The sequence below is a fragment of the Amblyomma maculatum genome, chromosome 1 (assembly GCF_055883805.1).
Source record: "Amblyomma maculatum isolate TAMU_Amacu chromosome 1, ASM5588380v1, whole genome shotgun sequence".
Taxonomy (NCBI): Eukaryota; Metazoa; Arthropoda; class Arachnida; order Ixodida; family Ixodidae; genus Amblyomma; species Amblyomma maculatum.
In genome coordinates this window covers 390,142,873-390,166,616 of record NC_139344.1, presented here as the reverse complement: position 1 = coordinate 390,166,616, position 23,744 = coordinate 390,142,873, and the positions used below count along the sequence as shown (strand labels likewise).

The 23,744-nt window shown below is 41.4% G+C and overlaps 1 protein-coding gene across 1 annotated transcript; it reads right to left on the bottom strand.

Moving 5' to 3' along the window:
* Positions 1-2,054: 2,054 nt before the first annotated feature.
* LOC146208512 (myotubularin-related protein 9) lies at positions 2,055-23,419 on the bottom strand. The gene is made up of 14 exons (XM_084594352.1): positions 23,261-23,419; positions 22,865-23,027; positions 22,367-22,526; positions 22,126-22,277; positions 20,594-20,722; positions 19,247-19,403; positions 18,478-18,582; positions 12,369-12,494; positions 10,551-10,798; positions 8,396-8,480; positions 8,247-8,316; positions 7,841-7,940; positions 4,840-4,967; positions 2,055-3,286 (listed from the first exon to the last, which is right to left on the bottom strand). Exons 2-14 carry the CDS (start codon positions 23,009-23,011, stop codon positions 3,214-3,216), a joined length of 1,680 nt encoding a protein of 559 aa, XP_084450478.1. The 5' UTR covers positions 23,012-23,027; positions 23,261-23,419; the 3' UTR covers positions 2,055-3,213.
* Between the last annotated feature and the right edge of the window lie 325 nt (positions 23,420-23,744).

Here is a 23,744-nt window from a genome sequence, read left to right as displayed (position 1 = left end):
AAGGCAGGGCAATATATTGAGCAGAACATTCCTGCTCTGGTGCAAATAGTGATCAGCAGAAACAATCACCACCTGATTGCTGTTCACCACGAAGCTTCTCAATCCAAACTTCTGAGAATACTTAGATACCTTGCTTGCTCACCCTGATAGACCAACCACTCCTGACACTTTTGTGAGCCACAGTGTTACTGTTAATCCTGTTACCTTGCGTAAGTAACCCATACCCTTGTGGTGGTTACTTTAGGCAAATAAAAACTTGAGCCAAAATTTTCTTCGTGTGCACACGCTAAAAAATTTTGGTTTCTGTTCCTTATATCCAGCAAAGCTCAGAAATGAAAACGTCACACGAAGCAGATGAATCCCACAAATGAAAAGGTCATACAACATACAATAGGTTATACAAGAGGTCATACCAACATAATACTGATGCCTTAGGTCTCACAGCCATGGCATGTACTTTTTGGTACCGTTGTAAATTGTTAAATGCTTCAATTATGCCGACATTAGTTCCTTTGACGGATGTGAAGCGCTCAAAAAATTACGCTCAGATTAAAGATGCGCTCATTTCATGATGTTCTCACATCTGTTCAATGTACTCTCTGATATGTATATATATATAAAAGCTAAAGCTACGTTGCAGTAAAATAATTTATTAACGAATTACAACTGCTCACTAAAGGCAGCCAGTGCTTGCACGACCATTACATCTGGTGCCACTCCGTAAAATTAAATAAAATAAAAATAACAATTCTGGCCCTCAGAAGTCAATTTTTGTGACCGACACACATTACGTTCAACACGTGTACAACAGTCTTTACATATGTGGTTAAATTTAAACTATAAGGTCTTTGAAAAGGCCTGCAGCACATCCACACACATCACACTGAAGAACACCTGCCATAAAATTCACAGTTTGCTTGCAACATGGCCATTACTGTGAAGACAAAATTTACCAGACAGGGGTACAGCATCGCACTGATAATCAAATATAATCAGAAGATTACAATATATTTTTGGTAATTTTTCCAGCCAATAAGGTAAATATCCATTTTTAGTGTTGACAATGGTTCCATTTTGAGATAAGAATGGGAAGTGCACTTGATACAATACAGGTGGCTTAATTTTACAGCATGGCTGGTTACCGCTGAGACAATACCACAAACGCAACGACACATGACTAGTCGCTGCGGGGCTAAGCAAGGCAAGACAGCCATTTCACTGTAAGCTTGCATGATGAGCCATGTTAAGCTAATGCAAACGATGGTCAACTTTTATTTTTTTGTTAATATGGAATAAATTAAACAAACCTAATAAAACTGTGTACGTGTTCACAGAGTGACATGGCGAGAAAAAGCATTTAAACGACAAACTAAAATGGCAAATGATTGGGCACTGACGGACCTTTAAACTGACAACTGGTTCGTACAACTCAACGACGATATCCAAACATCGACCTGTCAGGCAACAGAAAGAGGTATGAAGATTGCAAAGTAAAGATGAGCTAGTATGACACAGTGATTGCATAAATATAAACAATTTTATATGAAATAAAGACTTACTGATACAAACAGGTGGCATCACAAATATGTGCATCATGCCAATTATTTCTGAGTCCATTGTTTCTGAGCAAGCGCGCCAAGTACCAGCTGGTAGACACACAACAGTGTATATTTGGAAGGAAAAAAATGTTACTATGATGTGTGTAGAAATGAAGATATTAAAAAACGAAGGCGTTAATGTTATTGAAAGCTGAAGGAGTCTGTAAAGAGTGGTGATATGCCTCATATTAAAGACAACCACCTTGCCAGTCAAGGGGAAGAAAAATGTGAAAATATATATGAGCACTAGGCGATTTTTTTTTTTTTACGAATGATTTTCAAGTATATTAGAAAGCACAGCACTGGTAGGGCTGCACCATTTATGTGACAGAGAAAAGTTGAAAAAGATTAAGGTTAGAATAATGCCGTAAACATAGCACACACATTATCAGGACCTAGTACATCTTTAATAAGACACAACAAGAATTCCATTAGTATAAAAATGTTGCATACAAGTTCCCTAGCATCGAAACCAATGTCAGTACATTGTGCAACACACTAAAAGCAGATTTAAAGCAGATTATTTACAACAGACTTGAATTCCAATAAACGAATATCATCAAGCCTTCCTTAGGCAGCATTTCAAGTTACGTGTGGTTAAGTTCCACATCAACAGCAAAAAGAAATGCTCTATGACTAGCCACATATGAGACAGCTATGTTCAACCACATTAACTTGCTTACGATAAGCAAGATACTGAAAAGAGGCTGGAAACATTCTTCTACATCCGCAAGAGCTCAGGGGCTAGCAGCAGCTCAGAGTTCAAGCCTGAGTGACGAGAAAATCACAACAACCACAGCATTACCGATAATAGTCCATTTGGTAACAGCAAGCTTCAGCAAGCTTCAGCAGTTTCATATGTGGTATCTGACTTCTGCAATTCATCAGGACAGCGAACAAAGTGACAGTACGATATCTGCCCCGAGATAAAGGCATTGGCTGATTAGTTGTAGTGATATGCAATACGAGAAATAATTAAAATACGAAATAAAAGCACAAGCAGATGTACAGATCACAGCTACGAGCCAATGCGTTATCATCCAAGCAAGGAGCAGGAGACAACAATGAGGAGAACAGTTTACAAGGACACTGGCTAACCAGCACGTTGCAACCCGGCTCAGATCAAAACCAGCACAAACAACAACGTCAACTACCACCATCCTGCTTGAGTACAAGCCTTGCCGAACAAAGCAGCTGTGAAGTCACAGGTCGAAATTTCTTGTATCAGATCAGTTGGTTTCATCAAACTGGCATAGCACAGCCAGAAACTTCAATCATCGTCACCTCTCTTGAAGGTAAGCTCATCAAACGACGCTGCTCCAAAGTCAGGCATCACCCGGCTTCCGGCGTGACTGTCTAAGCTGAGATGGAGCAGACTGCGAAGGAGTCTCCGTACATGTGAGGGTGTGCCCGAAGAAATGCCTGGCGAAGAGGACACCGATGACTGAGGCGAGCCCAGAGATGACACATGGGAGAAAGAGGCCCTGCTGCTGCCTATGCCGGCCGTTTCCTGCGCCAGGGCTGAAATCTGGTGGTGGCTAGGCCCCGCGTCTTCGCCGCCAGTGCCAGCGGTGCTCCCACGCTGTGAGGAAGGCAGTGAGCCCCTCCTCGAATGTCATTCGAGCAGGCTGAGAGAGTCCTGCAGGACGCCCTGAACGATGGCTTCATCCTCCAGCTCCAGCAGCTGCCTATGAGTGACAAACAGCACGACCCATGGGCTTTGTTTAAAACCGATCAGAGCAAAAGAGCTGTCAGGAGGTGGCATTGAAACTGTTATCAGGCATGCCAGTTTATTCTGCTCAGTACTGAATGGTACTTTGTAAACCAATACTTTTTAATTTGTTCATTTATAGGGCATGCTCACTGTCCCATTACTAGTATAGACCGCTCTCAGGAAATGCATCTGCAATCGCTTTCAAGCATGCCCGGTAACAAGTAAGTGCAGTCCTCCGATCTGAACATAAACCAATACCAAATGCCACCCCTGTGCAAAATTTGAGTTCAAACTCCACACAGCACATAAGCGGAGCCAGAGTCTTTTGATGCCTACTGGTCACAAAACTTCTTTGTAACGCTATGGGAGAGCATCATACACCGTCCGAGAAGCTAGACGCTATCATGACTGAGAAGGAAGCCTTCAGCTGTTCGTTTGACGATGCGAAAGTATGTTTACTGTACTTTTGCACGTTCGGGTAATGTAATTTGTGTGCGTTGGACAATGTCGAGCACATTTTACATACTGTCATCCTCTTCTGGCTACAGAGGCGTGACCAAGAAAATCCGCCGGTTCCCAGCCCAGTTAAATGGGGTAAACACGTCTGACTAAATATCTGTGTCAGTTTGTGAAGCAGATTTAATGTTTTCAAACCTGAAAAGTCGACAGCGGCCCCTTTCTCGATGAGTAGGCAAATCGAATCCATCAGGTTCGTGAGCACGATTTTGGCAATTGCGAGGAGAGAATTTAGAAGCTTTAGTAAATGTAAACATATTGCGCAGAGTAATTTCGGCCACGGTGACATGAAGTCGACAATTGCGTTAGTCACAGCGCATGCATACAACCAGCGATAAATAAGGCCGGTTTGATCCCCTCTGTCGAGTAATGCTGAATGCACAGCCAGCAACTGAAGTTCTAGTCACTTGTGGAACAAAGTTTGGATTGTTGTATTTAATGCAAATGCTCACCGAACATGCGTCCGGATAAAGCAAGATGTGCTACTGCACGTGGCGCCAAAATGTGTCCTGGAGGTATGTTCGCACTTATTGGCGCTGCTGGCACAAATTTGTCGTGCTGTGAACAGCTCGATGTCCTTCAGTGCCCACCTGAGGCTCTAGCGGCCAGCGTGACCAGAAAAAGCACAGTAAGATTCTTGCAAGTCTTTTCACCGAATTCCACCTGGGACATGAGTGAACGCCACTAACGCCGAAATGTGACCACAGTCAGACAGACTTTGCAGACGAGTGAATGTGATTAGTGGAGGCAGACATTTTGGTATAAGTCTATGCTCCAAGTTTAAAGAACACTTTCTAATTTTTAAATTTTATTATTATTATTATCACTAATTTTAGAGGAACATTATATCTTTTTTTTTTCTTTTTTTTTTTTTTGCGAGCGGCACGACACCACGCTGGGTTGCGGCTCCATAGCTGGAGGGAGATACTTTTGAAGGACAAAAGGCACTTTTTTTTCTCGAGTTGCATTTGACTATAGAGGTCTACCAAGATAGTGTGAGCACGACCTTACCTTCGCAGCCTGATTGCTTTGGAGCGCAGCTCTTTGTCCCGGTTTCGGATTTCCAGTATCGTGTCCCATGCTTCCTTCTGCGGTTTCTGATCGTACACCCAACGCAGGAATAAAGCGGGCCACAGGACCTAGGAGGAAAAGCGCAATGAAAACTGTGCGTTGGCTGTGCAGAATGCAGAAGGAAGCTGTCCTTAATGTATGAAGTTGCCCTAAATGCTGACACTGTTTCAGACATGCAAAAGGAAATGACTTCGCTATATTACAGCAACGTATGCCTTATGCTAAAACTACCCTTATATATTTAAACAGTTCGGTCGTATAGGCTTTTCACTAAAGTGTTTTCATCTTAGAGACATCTACTAAAATGATGAAAACACTAAAATGCTTTGAAAATGATGAAAACACTAAAATGTTACACTAAAATGCTTTCATCAAAACATTTTTATCAAAGTTATAACCACACAGTTATGTTTTTCTTTTTTTATGCATCGTTGTTCTTGTTGTTCATGGATTTTAACATATCTTAATGTTCAATTTCTGCCATATTTGTGAATTTGTTTTAAGCATTTTGTTATAGCTAGGAGGTCCCCCTGACAGCTTCGCTTTGGGACCTCCTTCTGTACAAAATAAACCATACTAATTTGTGTAATACATTTCTGACAATAAAAAACCTGAAACCTGAAAAGGTGCATCTTGCCACCAGTACTTAAAGTTAAAAGAACATTAACACTGAGAGAGCGGAAAAAATTGTCCATGTTAATTATTGCTAAGGATAGGAAAGAGGAATTCTATTTTTATTCCTTGTATGTCCTCACCCTAATAAACGCTAAGAGAAAAGCAAGCATTAGCACTTGCCAGCAGCAATTAGCTAGTGAAGTAAACGTCTGGTGCTATGCAAATGAACTCAGCTGCTTATATCTAATCAAATTTCCATTTTCCTATAGTATTATCATGTTCCTATTAAAGTTTCTGCAGCCATACGCCACAGCAATTAAACTTCCTAACGCATTCAGTTTTAACTTCATAGTTTGTGGCTAACTGCGCTGCTTAAAACTTCATCGGCATGACTTTGATGATGCTCGCTGAAAACAAATGTTCAGTTTCAGGGCAAAGCTTGTGTGTGTTTTCTTCGATTTCAGATTTACAAATCTGTGGCAAAGGGCCTTAAAGTATGTGATGCTTAAAGGGACAGATAACTGAATATTAAGCACTTCACATGTTTTCAGCACAAGGCAAAACTTACTAGGACTGCTTGATTTCACAACAGTCTAGCTAGAGACACTGTAGAAAATTTTTAACCGAGAATTTTTCCTCCATCTGTTGATGTGCCTGTTTTTATGCCCCACAATGCTGGAAACCACGATCAGTGGACGTAAAGGTAAGTGCACAAGCTGTAGAAGTGATGCACTGAATACTAACCATACTAAATCTCATCCGTCACTAACGATACAGCTTTAATAAAGTAGTGTCCATTTTGGTTTTCACATGCACAGATATTATTGTAGTGATATATGCCTTGTCTGTAAAGCTTTTAGTGGGTTGTGGCTACTGCTTCAAGCATAAAATACAAAAGCCTGTTGTTCCATCTAATGACAAAAGCTAAAAGCACTTCAAGCTAATGCATTCAGTATATGTTTCGTATGAAGCCCCCCAACCATCATGAAATAGCGATATCTTCCCGAAAAATTAGCCGGGGTTTGATCCAATTAAACTGATTAAGATCTGCAAAAGCACTGCTTGGCAGTTTAGCATTGAGAAACTGGCACAGTGATGTCAGCGCACGTAGTAGTCCCTCAGCAGAGGAAATTGTTCTGTAGCCCTCCACTGTGTTACCTCCTCCTTTCTTTCACTCCCACCTTCTTTTCCCATACAGGGCACCTCAGGTGCCCAGTGAGAAGTGTGAAAGATACTGTGCCTTTCATTTCCTATATACCAATTTGCATTTGACACACAGTCTGGAAAGTGCCGACATACTGTGCCATGTCAGTGCATGTTAAGGAGTGTGGTCAAAATTTTCAGAGCCTTCCATCACGGCGTCTCTAATAGCCCGATTCACTTTGGGCCATTAAGACCTATGGACTAAACTAACTAAACTATACTACGAGTCTTTAGGTGGTTTGTTTTTTCGGAAAGCAAAGCGCAGTGTCTGCCTTCTTGGTGGTGGACATCTACGTTAAGATGATTTTGCTATGCTCTGAACCTCCAGATCAGTGCTCTCTCAGTAAAAATCTAAGTGAAAGCCCATTTAAGTGAAAGCCTCTAAGACCCGTTTGGGTATAGCCCGGGGAGGTTCAGGCATTCGTGCCCAGTGCGAAGGAGAAAAGATGGTGTCGCCTCTGCATCAAAGATGGCACCCAGTGCACACCTGGGGTGGCATGGATGACTACGTCCAGCATGAGGGAAAAGGATAGACGAAGGGCTGCACGCGGGGTGGCACTCTGCAATGGTTGCAGTCACTTTACAAAGTTTGAAAAGCTTTACTGAGTGTCAAATTAATATTATAAATCCTCATTTCTTCAATACTGCTGTGTTCCATTCTTACACTCTAAGGCAAGGTTCCTTGATTTTCGTCAAATTTCTAGGAAGGGTTTCGGATAGTGATTGACCGCTTTAGATCATATGAAACAATTGCAAGAAAAGTTACTATTCACAGACAGCAGCCTTCGACCTGGCAGTCTTACTAAATTTTCAGTACGCTCTAACAACGTAAAAAACAACTATTCTCTCATTCATCACTTCTTATGTGCCCTTCAGTGACTTTAATGGAATATGACACAAGACTAGGTAGTGAAGAAGCAATATGGATAACAAGTATTGTTACATTTACAATCCAAAATAGCATTACATTCAGCCCGGTGCATTATAGAAACATATGCTGAAGAGGGAAAGTAAAAGGTTGTAAGGGCAAAACCAGAAAAAGATACGACAATCGTATAATTTCCTCCCAAAATTAGGCATAGCAAGTGAATTGGTCATGACATCATCGTGCAGATATACTCACAATGCTCTGAGGAGCCACAGATGGCCAGATAACCTGGTTGTTGTGGTCGTACATTGGGTTTGTTAGCTCCGCCAGCATGTCTGGAGAGTTCACATAAGACCTGCACATGGCAAAAAGGAAAACACCACTGTACTTAAAGACTCCAATTTGGACTCAAGATGTCCTTTGACATCACAAAAAAAAAAAAAAAAAAAAACACCAGAAAAAACAGCCGCTTCTCAGGCTGAATAGGCTCTTAAACATGTTATAAACATGACACAAAAAAAACAACAACAAAATTATGCACACACGGGTCGCATTTTAATGCGTGACATCAAGTCTGCCGCTGAGTTATAACATAGCTCCTCTGTAGCATTTCACTGCTATAGATTAACAAACTGATTACTGTTAAAAAAAATGTACTCACCAGAGGGAGTAAGTCTTTTGTGGCAATTTGAGCTCTTTTCTTTCTTTCATGGAGTTGGCAAGAAACGTGCCTACGAGTAGATTAACCACACATGCGTCACCACATCGAAGTGCATTTTTCCACAGTGACATGAGGAGTGGAGAACTCACCAAACGAAGAGCAGTAGCTGTGCTCAAACAGCATGATGAGAAATTGTTCATTGAACTCAAACGAACAGGCAAACTGCTGGTGGATCTGAAGAGAAACAGCAGAAGCCATCATGAGTGTTTCCGTAAGGTTAATTACAAAGCAAAATGGTGTACAAGGCCTGTGGAATGATGGAATAAACAAAAATACACCGCAGTGTGCTTCAAATAATTCATTACGACACTCTTTGAGTATATGTGACATGTAGAAGCTGTGTACACTGATGTTCCTTCATATTAACCTATCACGCACAAGCTACACACTAAGAAAGAAAAAAAAGATTCATGTATGAACACTATGTTCCTGATGGCCCAACATATGTCTTCAAAACAGTTCACATGCCTACATGATAATCGTGAATCAGATAGTCAGGGAACAGAGCGGGAGTGCACTTGCAACCAGATTAGTCTCACTACTTGCGATGGCACTCAAAAGAAAACTGCACTCATATTATATGGTTAAACCTTCCTCAGATGTACGCTGGCAAATGGGTGTCCCATTTGGTTTTCTGTAGATCAGGAACATACATAACTCTAACACACACACACACACATGCACACACTCGCATGCACACAAGCACACACTGCTCCAATTTGAAAGGGAAAATACTTTCACTAAATTTATGATTATTTCGCTAGTAAATAAAATCCCAGAACTATTTTATTAGTGGGGTGGGTGGAGAGGAGAAACTTCAAGGTTGTTCCATTCATTTATATTACCTTATTCACTTTATTCAGGCGTTACAAATTTCCATTATTTTTGTTTACACCTTCTCATTCAGAGCTGTTAGGAGGTGTATTTACTAATGAATATACAACCCAAGTTCAAATGAGCAGGTTTAAAAAGATGTACATGAGTGATTGACTGCATAAATGCAATGACATATTTTGTTAATCATGCTCACGGACAGAGGTCAGTCAATGAGCTGGTTCTGTTGGAACAAGACTGGTTCAGGTTACAGGTATTATATGCTCTACGACTAGCTACAAAGCCAAATAGCTCAGCCTCGCTGCGCTTTATGTTAACAACACCTTATAGTAATTGAGAAGTTATTATTGGAAATTGAATACGAGCAGTTGGAGGCTGGTGGGATGGGGTGCCTCAACCTCAGGAAAAATGTTGAAATATTGAGGAAGCAAACCACTTCCTCCTCCCACCCCTTTCTGAAGCAACTGTCAGTGCATTGATATCGTATTGTACACGGGTGCCATGCTTTCCACCTCAATTGAAACGCGGCCACTGTGTCTAGGATCAAACCTGTATAATACTGGCTCAGTAGTCGAGCACCTCAACCACTGAGCCACACCGGTGAGTCAGCAAGGAAATAAATAAGTCAATAAACTCGATGCTTTTTCTCAGTGCAAACGAGGGGTGCACTTATTTCGTGCTGCTGCTGCAATGTTTCAAGTGTACCTCACTCTACAATAGTGGATCAAAAGCTGAACGCCGCCCTGTATATAGAGGGCAGGCTTTTGGGCCCATGCAGTGCTACAGGTCGTATGATGCCAGTGGCATCACCAGTAGCGACTCTGACTGTACTGCCTACAAAATGAGTGGTTTTGAGCAATGCACCAGGCACGAGATGCAATATAAGTTACTGACTGTTTGCAGATGACCTCAGCAGCCCCAAGCAACATTTTCATGAGTGAAACAGCTGTGCCGATGCTTCATTTGCCATTGGCACACCATAGGAAATCTCTGCTGCGTACAGCACAGTCTCTTTTAGTACGCTCTAACCTGAGGTTCGGGGGGCAATAACAGCACTCAGCCAAGAGGTGACCTTTGAACTTGACCTCCAATAAAATAAATTGTGGCGTTGTAGTTGCAATTTGATTTCCACGTCATTGCATTTCGCAGCCGGATGCCACATCGACTGGTGCAGCATAAAAGTCAATTTGTTCTTTGACCGCCTGTCACACCCTATAGTAAAACTACCTGCCCGCATATGATCACAAGCACATTTGTGCAAGCCCTCATGGAAAAAAAAAACATGCAGCTACAGCATTCTTTCAAGAAATCCGCTCATTTTCAGGACACTTCTTTTCAAACTGTACTGGCAAAATCATTGCACGCACACGCATATAACACACACACACTGGTAGCTATGCCTCTGCGTACCTGGAAGACGCAGTCTAAGAAAACGAGGAAGGTTGGGCTCTGGTCCTTGGTCCTCACGCTGGGTGGCGCAAATGCACCATGCTGACAGCGTAGACGAAACGGATGCCCCGCCCGAAGCCATTCGCGCTCCACGAGTGCCTGGAAGCCCCGCATCGTTCGACAGTCTGGGTCCAGGATCACTTGGGCCAGGGAGCAGGCCAGCAGCGTGGAATCTGTGCCTTCTGAACCATGCACCACGACTGTCCGTTCTGCGAAGGCGACCAGAGAGGTATGTGGAAAATGTTGGCAGAAACAGGTAATGCAGTGCATATTCTATCTCAAAACCGCAGGAGAAGTGGAAAGAAAAAGCAAATGTAGGGGTGTGCAAATAGAATACTGAAATATTCGAATAGGAATCAAATATGAACATGGGACAAAATGCCTTCGAATAATGAATGTCTGATAAGACAGAACAAAAAACTTAAATAGCAAACATTGTTCATCTTGTTTATCTCAGAGCTCAGATGGTATTATGTAAACAATATGAAACTAGAACTGCACAGAGGTATATACCATACTGAAAAATCCAGTAAAACGTTTGTACAGGATTCTGCATAAGTTGTTGTAAAGAAAGGACCTGCATGAAATTGGATGAAGCTGTGATACTAGAAAAAATTTCCAAATTAATCAAAAGCTTGAATTACATAATGAACCTCACAAAACTGCCAAAAACCGTTTGCATCACAGCAGTCTTTATCTGATTAACAACTGCAAGATGATTGTCTGCACGTGAGGTGAAAGCCGAGTGAGAGTGGCGTTTTTTCTCTTTCTAGTTGCATCAAGTGCTTTACTTAGCACTCATATTGTCGACCATAGGGAAGGCCCTTCACAAAAACTGGCCCCGTCGCGTTTTGAGGATGCTTCACTCCGCTGTCAACACAGTCAACCACTGAGGTGAAGCATGCAGTGCGATGAAAATACAGTGTATTTGGTATTTTTCAAAAATTTGGTAAATTCTGAACATCAGTTTCATGAATAATGAATTGAAAAACAAACATATTCGATTCGTATTCAAGGTTTATAATATTCCCGCACTCCTAAGTAAAAGCAAATAGTAGCAGGGCACAGAAACCAAAGGCAAGAGCACAAGCCAAGTAAAAGCTACACAGGAAAAGGGGAGGTTGAGATCAAAGAAAAACACAGAAGTCTTACACAGGCTGGCACAGTAGCACAGTCATTGCAACAGCTGACCTAGCCTTCAGCTAATCAAGTTCCCCAGTTCGCCCAATGGCCATTTTCAGTCCAACCACCACCGAAGAACAAGTGTTTACCAATACCAAGGCTTATTCTTGCCAGTAACTGTAAACACATACAATACTAAAAAAAAAAGATGCGTGTTGCACTTTGGACCACTAAAGCGAGATGAGGCAAACGCCTATGTTTGAAACAACGCTGATTTCTGCTTTACTGCATCTGCTTCTGAATGCTGTGTGGTGCGGCGTTTGACGAAGTGGCAATGATAGGCACACACGGACGCCTGGATTGGATGCCCAGCGGGGCCAGCTTCGTGTAGTATGCATGAATAGCCTGATAATGTCACTGATCATGACCAGATGTGACGTCACATGATGACATCAGCATCGGTTGTTGAATGTGAACGGATGCGAAGTCACACCAGGACATGGCCAAAGACATCACCAGGTGATGACGTCACAATCTCACGGTATCCCGTGGAATCTCACAAAGAAGTGCGACACTTCTTGTGAGCGAATGCTCATGAGCCTATTAAGGCTTCTGCCCGAATACCGATATGCCCCCGACTATAAAAACCCAACTCACCGTCCTGATCAAGGCACTGGGCAACAAAGCAGGCGCAGGACAGAACGCTCTTGATGTGGCTGAGCCAACCAGATGCTTCAAGACGGGACAACCACTTGTCCATGCTCACACCAGTATCTGTAGATGCTGTGACAACAAAATCAACAAGATGTCAAACAGCAGTACTGGCATAACAGGCTCTAAACCCACTAAATGTCAGGTGCTCCTGCACATTGGTACGAGTGCAAGCAAAGCAATTATTCATGTCACTTGGCAACAACTTGATCATGCTTGGTAGTGAGGCCAAGCAGTGCTGAAAGGTGTTAGTGTCGGTACCTCACTAATTGTTATCTGCCAAACACTTTAGGAAATTCATGTATACTACTACAGGTCACAAACCCTACTGCAGAACTCCTTTGATTTACACCCTCACATTATATAATTAGGAGCTAGACTTTTACTTTCCAATTTCAATATTCAGCACAGTTCTTTTGGTGTTTATTTCAGGACACAGTATACATTTGTTTCTAAGCAAATACTATTTTCTAACGGAGAATTATTAAGTCCTTTTCTGTCATATGATGCATTCCTGTATGGCCTAAGGGTGAATTAAGCGTATTTTTCTGTTGAATGATGTATTCCTGAGCAGTAAAAAGTCGTTAAAGTTTATCTTGGCACTTTTGCCAGCCTGAGCATTGAATTTACCAGAAATTAAATCATAAGAGGACATTAATTAGTGGTAAACCTGCTATATCTGTGCTTGAAGAAGGAAATGCTATCACTAATAAAAAAAGCAAGAGAAGTTTATTAATGAAACCACAGGGCGATAATGCAAGTCGAAGTTGATTTGCAAACAGTGGACTGTCATGGTATCACTGGGCTGTTGGGCTAGTTTGAGTCAGATGGTAGGACATCGCATGGTCTGTATGTTGCCAGAAGTGATAGAACTGCCACTTAAGGACCATGATAACCAGAACATGATGCTTTTTGTGATGTTTATGCATGGCTTTGAGAATGTTTACATGCAGTGGAAAAACCAGCTTAAGCAATTAACTACCCTCAGCGGTGGGTGATGAGTAAGCTATGCAAGCAGATGGCGCTTAGCAATCATTTGTGACCCTTCAGACTGCATAGGTGTGGAAAATAGACAGCGGTACCCCAATATGCACAACTGCAGCTCTTAATCCAAAAGTGTTTTAATCCAAGTCTTAATCTAATCCTGGCTTCCCCACCTTGTTGATTTTATTTTAAGACTGAGTGTAATTCCTACTTGATAGCCGGCTCGTCACAGTGTGCCTGTCAAAGATACTGACTTTTTCCAGTTAAAACCAAACTTTAAAAAATAACTCGGGCATATTATTTGCCTTTATTTAGTTTAAGTTAAAAAGTGCAAATACTATAGGTGACATTTTCTTGTTTAAAAATACTACACGCAAACTTCTTTAGTGCTTCATAACAAATTTAGAACAGTAATAATACACTATGTTTGATACAATAAAATACAGTGTGCTCTAAAGAGCAATGAAGTAGCTACTTGAGAAACAAAACTGTAATTAGTGCCATAACAACCAGATATAAATTTGACCATTTCGTAACAGTTAAATAGTTCTTTCTTCCTCGCTCCTGTTTGCAACAGCAAATTTGCTAGACTTTTCACTTCTGCTCTCGGCTTGAATTCAGGCCTTTAGATGTTACAAAGAGTGCAACTGCATACGAGCACTCAAGGGAGAGAAAAAAAAAAAAGCTCTCTTCAAAGACTACAGAAAAGCATAAAACAGCTAATAAAGCAGATGTAAATCCCTTTAAAAAAACACTTGAGTATCAACTGAAACTGCCTTGTACCAACTGATTACCACACTCTAACAATGAAGATGTTTTTGTAAGCTAAAAAACGGCAATATGACACAAGCAGTTTTCACAAGAAAGCATTGATAACAAAGTACTCTTTTCTTTGAGCACCTCTGAGGCTATAGATCACACCTAATGTTGTCTACATCATCACCAAGCGAAAAGATTCGAAACAAGTTTCAGAAAAAAATATATATATTCCGTTTTAAATACCACTTTTCTGTTCCAATTACATCTTTTGCTGCAAAAAAACATCAATCAGCACAGCCACAAAAACCAAACACTTGGATCTTATGAACAGCAAAACTGGATGCATCATCAGTGTCCTTTTATAATGTGAGTGGATGTAGCTGCAAGCTCAAGATGTGTAAAAAGCCAGAATTATGACTACAGGACCAATAGCACGCAATGATAAGCACTGACAAGACGCGGCAGCAAAGGCAAATGTCAGAGACAAAGTTCCACAGCACAACAAACTACATTGTCTCATGTCAGTGTGATGCCCACGGACACAAGCATCCCAGAGTAGCACAGCTTTATCACACTAGGTTTGGTTCAAAAAGCCCATGCTGTTTAAGCGCCGAGAGTGAGATAAAATTTCCCTTTCAATTGCCCTAATTGTAACTCCTTGATTAATCTATTCTACCAGTGCTGAACACTTCCCCACTAACAATAGCTGCTCAAAATCACTAGTAAATTAAATTCAGGTTCCAGAGAGCAGCTACTGTAGCAACATGAATTTAAGCAGCTCTTTCTTTTGAATCGAGGGCTCTTAAACCAGTGCAAGGCATTTACACTGGCAGGCAATATGCCCCATTCAGTATAGAGCACTACCGTAGGCATAAGCAGTAATTTTTTTTTCTGACGTTTTGTGTGGTTCTGTTTGGTGACTATGCTGTAATGCACTAGTGAGTGTCGATTAGCCAGAAGTGACTAATGGCGCAACACAGAAGGTGGGCTAATGTCACCCTCTACCACTTTTCACTACCTTGTTTCGGCAGTTGTTAGTGGTATCTTTTATTGGTAGCAGGTCTGCTCACTTCAGCTTGCTCAAGTTGTTTTTTTTTGATAACCCAGAGTCTATGCTTGAGGAATTTTTTTTTTTTCCCCCTCTTTTAAGAGAAATAAGGCAGTCAAAAAGTGGTGCACAGCATGCCTGGAATCATGGGGTGCTTACTTACATTCATGCTAACGCAGTATGCACATGCCACATCCGCCAATTGTGAAAATTCACCACAACAACATATTGTGCAGAGTGTGAGAGTCGGGCCACAAGCCATAAACACTCAGAGGTCAAGCAAGCGAGCACTTCACACGAGGCACAGATGTCGTGGCATCAAGCAAGCACCGCATGCAAGCACCGCATGCCAGTCTGGCCTTGTGGCCGACTCAAAATGAAAAACTTGCCTCTCCATCTTGATACAAATGGCAAACTGCTCATTAATGCCACTGCTCCGTTCGGGCTAGTGCTTACTCCATCATTCAGGGGGTAGATTTCTCGTGAGGCAAGCAAACCGAAAGAAAAGAAGAAATAACATGGAAAAAGGAAAGCGAGAAGGAAAGAGAGAGAAAGAAAGAACCATAAGTCAGAAGTGCGCTCCTCACATGAGCCCATGTTCTTGCATACTAAGTCCAAGCATTGCCGTAGGTGTGAGGTACTGTATAATAAAAAGCAGTGACCGACCTAACTGTGGTTTGTCTTCTTCGAGAAGAATGTGATTTTTTTTCTTTCTTTCTTTTTTTTTTTTACTTTCCATGCGGTGACGCCTCGAATTTTTTGTCCATCAATAACCCTCTGATAAATGACGAGCTTTGTTTCAAGCAAGTCTGCAAGCTAATCATATAGGGTTCAAACACTGCTCTAGCCTCTCAGAACATACAAGCAGAATGGACCCTCAAACCCTTACATTATAATTCTCTACTAGCATGCTCCTAGAATGTGCAAATTATTGGTTGCATTCTGAACCAAATCGATTTACCTTTGACACGTCACACAACTGTTAAAGCTTTTTTGTCTTTTCCAAAAATAATATAGCTGCAACTATTTACACGTTAGAATAAAACTGTGTTATTCCTATGCAGCATACAGCCTTAGAAATATAATTAAAAATTGGCGTAACATTTTAAATATAAGACTGACTTATGAAATAACATTCTTACTGCACTGCAGAGCTCTGCATTCAGATCAGCAGACAGTGTGTAATTTGATATTCCAAAGGGAAAAGTATGGCTATAAAACATCCACAACTCCAAGATAACCATCACTGCTGAACAGGTTACCTCAGTGTGCACTCAAACGTAGGAACATGAGTTAACCAGTACTATCCATCTTCACAAGTGTAACAAAAACAAAACTTCATCAGCAAGAAAATGAATGCGAAACAACACAACATAGAGGCAGATATGAGCTAGACTGACCGCGGAATACACCTTCACAGTTCTTTGTAGAGTAGTGCAAAAAAATGTTACGCGAGGTGCAATGTTGTCCATGCTTCAAAAGAGCACACTCATAGAACTACGCATGAGCCTAATATGACATAGTACTACATTGAGTACAAGCTAACGAGCAAAAGTGTGCTTAGAATTGAGGACGAGCCAAGACCAACTGGCATGGAATGGTAAAAGTGCAGACAGGGGGTTAAGTTCAGATTCTCAACAGACAACAACACACAGAAATGCAAAAATACAAGCCCAACTCCCACTACTAAATCATTAATTGTACAGAAGGTGGAGCATCATAAAACAATAAATGGTATGGTACTAATAAATAACAGTCATTCAAATAGCTTGAACTAAATTTAGAACACTGCGACAATCTATGGGAAGGAACATTTTAAGTGTACAGTATTAGACTAGATATGACTTCCTGATGGAAAATAGCGCAAAAATACATGAAGGACGGAAGGAAGAAAGACACGGACAAGCGCTTGTCCGTGTCTTTCTTCCTTCCGTCCTTCGTGTATTTTTGCGCTATTTTCCATCATGAATGTTAACCAACTCGCCCAACTTTCGGCATTACTTAACTAGATATGACTGCATGAAGAGCAAGGTGGATAATCAGAAAAGAAACTGAGCTTAGTGACACTTTATAAGAAAAAAAAAAGTAAAAGAAAAAGAAACCACAAGGTTTGGTTTGTGGAGTTTAACGTCCCAAAGCGACTCAGGCTATGAGAGACACCGTAGTGGAGGACTCCGGAAATTTCGACCACCTGGGGATCTTTAACGTGCGCTGACATCGCACAGCACACGGACACCATTTCATTTCGCCTCCATCGAAACACAGCCGCCGTGGTCGGGTTCGAACCCGGGAACTCCGGCACAGTAGTCGGATGTCTTACCACTGCACCACCCCGGCGGGGCAGAAACCACAAGGGTCCCATACATGTTGTGGATGCGTAAGCACTATGTGTTACTGTTTCGCTTCTGTTACGTGTTGACAGTGTTAGGTGAACGTTAACTCAGTTTTAAATGGTTCTAGCATGGCTTAGCATTTGATTTAGCATTCTATTGGCTGAGACCTTTTCAATCATATATGAGCTGACTCTGTAGCCTAAAGTTCAACTGCTAATCACAATTAACTAATAAGCAGTTATTAGCTAAGGCCTGCAATTAAAGTAGTGCAATCATACTTGCTATCAGCTATGCAACAATATATGCGTTGAGCTATAGTGTTATGTTAAATTTAAGTAACAATTAACTATTTAAAATCAATTAGTCATGATTAGTTCAGTGCAATTGCCTTCGACATAAGTTATCCAGCAATATAAACTTGTGGCCATCATTCTGCAATTAATTAGTTTCTGGTTCTGCAAATACATTCTGCAAACACATTCTGTACACACATTCTCTGTTCATGCCACGCATGGCCCAAGTAATGGTTACACATTAATAAAGAAGAGAAAATGGGCATATGCAGGGCATGCAATGCAATGGGCAGATAACAGAGGTTTCCCAAGGGTAACAGAGTGGACATTAAGAGAATGTAAATGCAGCAGGGAAAGAAAGCAAGTCAGGTGACCAGGTGAAATGAGTAATGTTGACAGAATAGAGTGGCTGCAGCTAGCTCAAGACAGGGTAGATTTCAAGGACTTTGTCCAGAGGTGTACACAGTTAGGCTTATCATGATGATGATGATAATAATAAAAAAAAAGAACCACTGGCTGCAACAAAACAGAGAATAGCCACTTAGATGAAACGAACCAGCTAGCATTGGCACAAGACACCAATGCAGAAATAAAAAAGGAACAAGGGTAGGAAACATGAGCTCAAACTCGACACACACCTTCCACCACTTTGGAGAGGGACTCCAAGAGAGCTGTGTGACGCTCGATTGGCTTGTGCAGCCGTGTCCACATGGGATAATGTACCTCCGGCTCACAACCTCCACCTGACCAAAAAAAATAAAGGAAAGGCACTGCAAATGTCAGCCACACAACCATTCACGTCCAAAAAATGCAAGCCACAAGTTCATTTGAAATTAAAAGAAAGGGAAAACTACAAGACATGCATAATTTTGGGTTTCTTGTTATAGTTATCTCATTACCACTCCATGTGTTTTCCACTAATTCGGCACTTGGGATAGTGGGCTGAATGTTTACCGGATTTTCTTGTCTACATCAGTGCACTGAGTTTAATAATTGGCTGCAGGAATCATAAGCTTTTTCTCATCCCAATTTTGTCATGCTATTTGTGCCTTACAGAGTCATGAAGCTACTCTGACCAATCGAGTTTCCCTATTTTGAGTTCCCATGAGCACTCAATGTAATATGTAGCAGTAGGCGCAATAAAAATTGGTTTGGTTTGTGCGGTTTAATGTCCAAAAGCGACTCGGGCTATGAGAGACGCTGTAGTGGAGGGCTCTGAAAATTTCGACCACCTGGGTAAAGAACAGAATACAAAAGATAGCATTATTTGAACGTTGTCACTGCTCTAGCTGCTTACAGGGCTTGATTTTAGGAAGCTTTATGCATTTTCAGCCAGTCTACACGGTGGCAAGACCAAAACTTCTTGGTAACCCTCTGCACCTAGGCCATAACACAACCAGGGTGTACCTTTTGTTTTCGAAAGTTGGGCGACGTTCTGTGTTCGGGTGTCGATGATGAACCCTTTCTTTCCACACATGAGAACTGATTTAAGCAGCTCTTCATCCCCATTGCAGCGCCGCATTGTGGTCCCAACCATGGGCTGACTGCACCTCATCAGAGCAGTCTGCAGCATCACAAGAGTTTAAAGCCATTTCAAAATAAAAAGCTAAACTTTGATGACATCCAAATGTGCACTCTAGTAAACATTTTGACAGGAAAAGGCTAAAACAGTCTGAAGTATGCTTGCAGTAATCGCTGTTACTAGTAGAAGAAATTACTACACACTTCTGCAATACACACTAACAGAAAATAATGCCTGAAGGAGAACTGGCCCAAATTGTGACATTGTAACAACAATGGCGACATTATGGCAACAGTAAGAATACCTGCACAGAAGGCCCTCAAGAGGTACAAACTAAGGATCCAGCAATCGGCGTCAATTTGGTATGGCAAAATAGCTAGCAAATACAACTGTACTGTCAATGATAATACTGGAGATGATACAAAGAAAAGCAATCCGTTTCATTTTCAACAGTTATGAAAGGCATGCTTCAATGTCAATATCACGGCCATAAATAATATTCCATCATTAGTAAAAAGAAAAGCACTTGCCAGGTTATAATTTCTTTTTTCTCTTTATCAACAACAGTTCAATTCCACCGCCAAGGACTCCCTGTGCCCGCGCTTAACCCAGCATACTAGGAATGTATGAAGCCCACAGCCTTATGCCATACTTTGCCACACAAACCTCTTTAAACATTTTTTTCTTTGTTCGCACTATTACCCAATGGAACAGCACGCAAGATTGTGACGATATTGAAGAGTGCTTGTTCCCTTCTGAGTTTTATCTTGTTTTTCATCTTTTTTCTTTCTTGTCTTCTGGAATATATTGAAGCCGACAGTCTTATGTTTCATACTCTGTACCTCACAAAAGTGTTTTCGTTGGACAGTGTTGTTCATACAGCAATCCCTGTTACCACTGGCTGCCTTGATATTCATCGTGCATTGTCATAGTTGTGTTTTTAGATTTTTTTTTCTCTTGTTCGAAGTTTGCTCGGATGGAATTTATCTTGGCTGTTGTAATCTTGCCCACTCTACTTGGCCCTTGAGCTGCAGTATTTTGTGAATAAATAAATAAATAAATACTGATAAATGAGTGACGCAGATAAAGACCCACACTGTACTTTGACTGCCTCGCAGAGCTCAGCTTTGCACCGCATATACGCCAATGACATATATTCAGCCATATATATGGCTGTTTGAATAATGGATGGCAAATGTCATGCTTGATGGAAAAGTATGTGCAGTACCGACCTTTGCTTTTTTGTGAAAATAGCTCAGGACTGGAAAGCGTCCCAGCTGCCTGAAAGAAGCTGAAGCCATCAGAACATTGTCTTCTATCCGCTTTGGTACGATCACCTGCTCGGGGTAGGTTGAACAAACCTGCAGAAACATAATTTTTATTTCCAGCAACCCAAATGCATTGTGATTAAATACATAACCTGAAGAGTAAATTATTTCCAGTAATTTTTACCAATGAAAACTCCCTAAATGAATGCAGTGACAACAAAACAATTACGCACAATGTAAGATAATGAAAACAGTGTCAATATATCACAAGTAAGCATATGAAATACATATTCTTAAAGATGTTTTCCTGTGTTGTAAACAAATATGAGGTGTGACACAAACGAAACGAGACTAAGTGTGTAGTTCGAAAAAAGAGTGGAATTGTAATAGTTCAGTGGGTTCTCAGTGATCAGACTGTTAAACACTACTACATTGAAGTACTAAAAAGACTTCGTGAAAAATTAGGAAAAAAAAAGGTCACAGTTGCGGAGTGACAGATGGCTGTTGCACCAGGACAATGCACCCACTCACACGGCCCTATCTGTCAAGCAGTTTCTGACCAGCAAAAAACATTACTGTGATGAAGCATCCGCCTTATTCACTTGATTTGGCTCCATGCCGCATTTTTTAAAAATTTCCTGGGGTTAAATCTTGCTTAAAGGGAACACATTTTACCTCAGTTTAAGAGGTTCAAGCAAAAACGTGAATCTTCTGAAGAGCCTTCCAAACATCTCGTTCCAGAACAGTTACCAGCAGTGGCAGCACGGAATGCAGAAGTGTGTGAATGCTGAAGGCGACTACTTTGAAGGTGATAATGTCACAGAGAACTGATTCTGTAAGTACAATAAATAATTGGACCAGTCTCGTTTTTTTCTGCGTCACACCTTTAAGTGCTCTCATAATGGTAAATGCTTATGACCAGTTTCAAAGAGATCATTAAAGACATTATTCATGTTCTAAGACATCAGACATTCAAAGACATAAGACATGTTCATAATACACCAAGCTCCCTTGCATGCTGGAGTCCCCTTCCTCCCTCCTATTGAATCTCCCTCCTATTACTTCCCTCCTATTAGTAGTGTGTTTTGTAAAGGTTTAGGAATAAGGCAGAAAAAAAAAAAAGAAAGAAACAATTGCTGCACTATACCATGAGTTCTTTATTTTTAATCTTTACACTAGTGCAGTGCCTCTATGTTTTTAGTGCCTGCTGCTATGGCGAGCAGATGGCTACTAAAATGTTTACAATGCCAAGGAAATATTAGGCCTCACTAGATCCTGGCCAAAGCGTACTGAATGTTCATGCTAATTCTATCTAACCAAAAGGACGAGCTTCTTAAGCATGAAATGCAATGGAAAAGAAAAAACAACAAAATTATTTGTGCGAGTTTCAGTAGTTAAGACACACAAGTTTCAGATATTATGCAACATAGACCACTCTTACAATCAAGAAGTTTTAGTAACTGTGTAAACTTTTTACATGTACCAGTTGTTCTTACCGAGAAATCCTTGTTCACAAGCGATATCCTCCAGTCATCAGAGACCAGCTTAATCTTGGCAAAATCTTGCTCTGTAGTAAAGGCTGACCAACCATCTTCCATTATAACAAAGGATGGATTGTAGAAGAATGGGTGAAACCATTTTGGGTTATCTGCAAAGGAAAGGCAAGCACCCTAATGTGTTTTTTTTTTTTTTTCACTTAAGAAAACCTCTGAAAGTTAGAGGACATTGTTTCTTTACCTAATGCAGAAAGGCATTCTATGGTATCTGCAACACTGTTGCATGCTTCCACGCCAGTGATGTCCAGTTGGATTATCCTGAAGTCTTTGCATTTCAAAAAGAGGGAGCCAGAGAGAGCTCCAATTCGTCGTTCCACAGTGTCAACCATCCTGTGCAGCAACTGAAATAAAAAAAAAAAATAATAATAATTGAAGAAGGTACTGCAGCCACTATACTTTGAATTTCTGAAAACTTGGAACAGAAGTGCGCTAGAACCAAACGATGCCATGAGACGATGGCCTGGAATTCATGTGCTTTCTTCTACAAAGTGCATGGCAAAAGCCCTACGTCGTTCTGCTCGCTCATTGATATCGCTCGCTGAAACTTGCACATTAAACCGACTGCGTTGCCCGCATGCCGGAGATACGTCCGTTTTCCAAGGAATCTGTACGAGTGTTGAATGCACCAAGCTAGCACGAGTATGGTAGCGTGAATGCTACAACAGTTGCGGCTACATACCCACAGTTCCTTATCATCATCCGTGCGCGACGAGAAGATAGAATGGTGACTCGAAAGGGACAGCGTTCCCGCAAAGCTTGTGGAGAGAGGTGCGTGGAGTATGACGCGATCAACTTTGGTGATCTTGATCAACTCTGCGAACTCCATTTTCTTCTGCTTGGATCTGAAGCAAACACAAGATGCACCCGAGAATGAATAATTACGTTGCTCTGAGTAAAACACGGCGGACCTAGCATGAAAGCAAACGTTTAGCGCCTGTTCGCGAATGGGCTCAAAGCAACGAAACAGCAGCTGCGACAGAAAGTACCGCACATTCTGTGCCGCCCACCGCCGGCGAAAGCTACACCGCTTTGCTTTCGCTTACGTCGCATCGCTCGGCTGGAAATGATTGCTTACCAGTGTTATCGATAGGCCTCTAAATATATCTGCAATAACATTAGCATTTGACTTTACGTAGCTGTGACGTTAATATGTTGAGACGAGCATCATAACAAAATCCACAGGTAGTTGGCGTGCAGTCATTCTTGTTGGCTTTTACTGGCTCCATATCAGTCTCCGAATGAGACCACGAAGCCGGTTTTCGCCATTTGTCATCGAAAACCGAAACTAGAAGTGGACATGTCCGATAAATGCGCTCATGTATTGGGCTGGTTAGTGAACACTAAATAAAATGATAGAAATCCGCGCGCAGATAAACAAGGCACACAGGACACACACAGAGCTTAAGCGCATATGCAATATTTTTCTTTCCAATGGACGGTGCCTGCGTGCGGGTTTCTATTATATTGTTTAGTAACGTTGATTGTCTAGTGTTCACTAACTAGCCCAACACCTTGCTATGAATGCATGATATGCATGGTAGTACGGCCGTACTACATGC

Bases quoted from the DNA above. Each gene is read 5' to 3' on its own strand.
- LOC146208512 (XM_084594352.1), bottom strand. From the start codon at position 23,011: ATGGAGTTCGCAGAGTTGATCAAGATCACCAAAGTTGATCGCGTCATA. The intron at 22,278-22,366 runs GTAAAGAAACAA...TTTCCTTTGCAG, and splicing joins AGAATGCCTTTCTGCATTAG to ATAACCCAAAATGGTTTCAC. The intron at 4,968-7,840 runs GTGAGTATATCT...TTTTCCTCCTAG, and splicing joins CTGTGGCTCCTCAGAGCATT to GTCCTGTGGCCCGCTTTATT.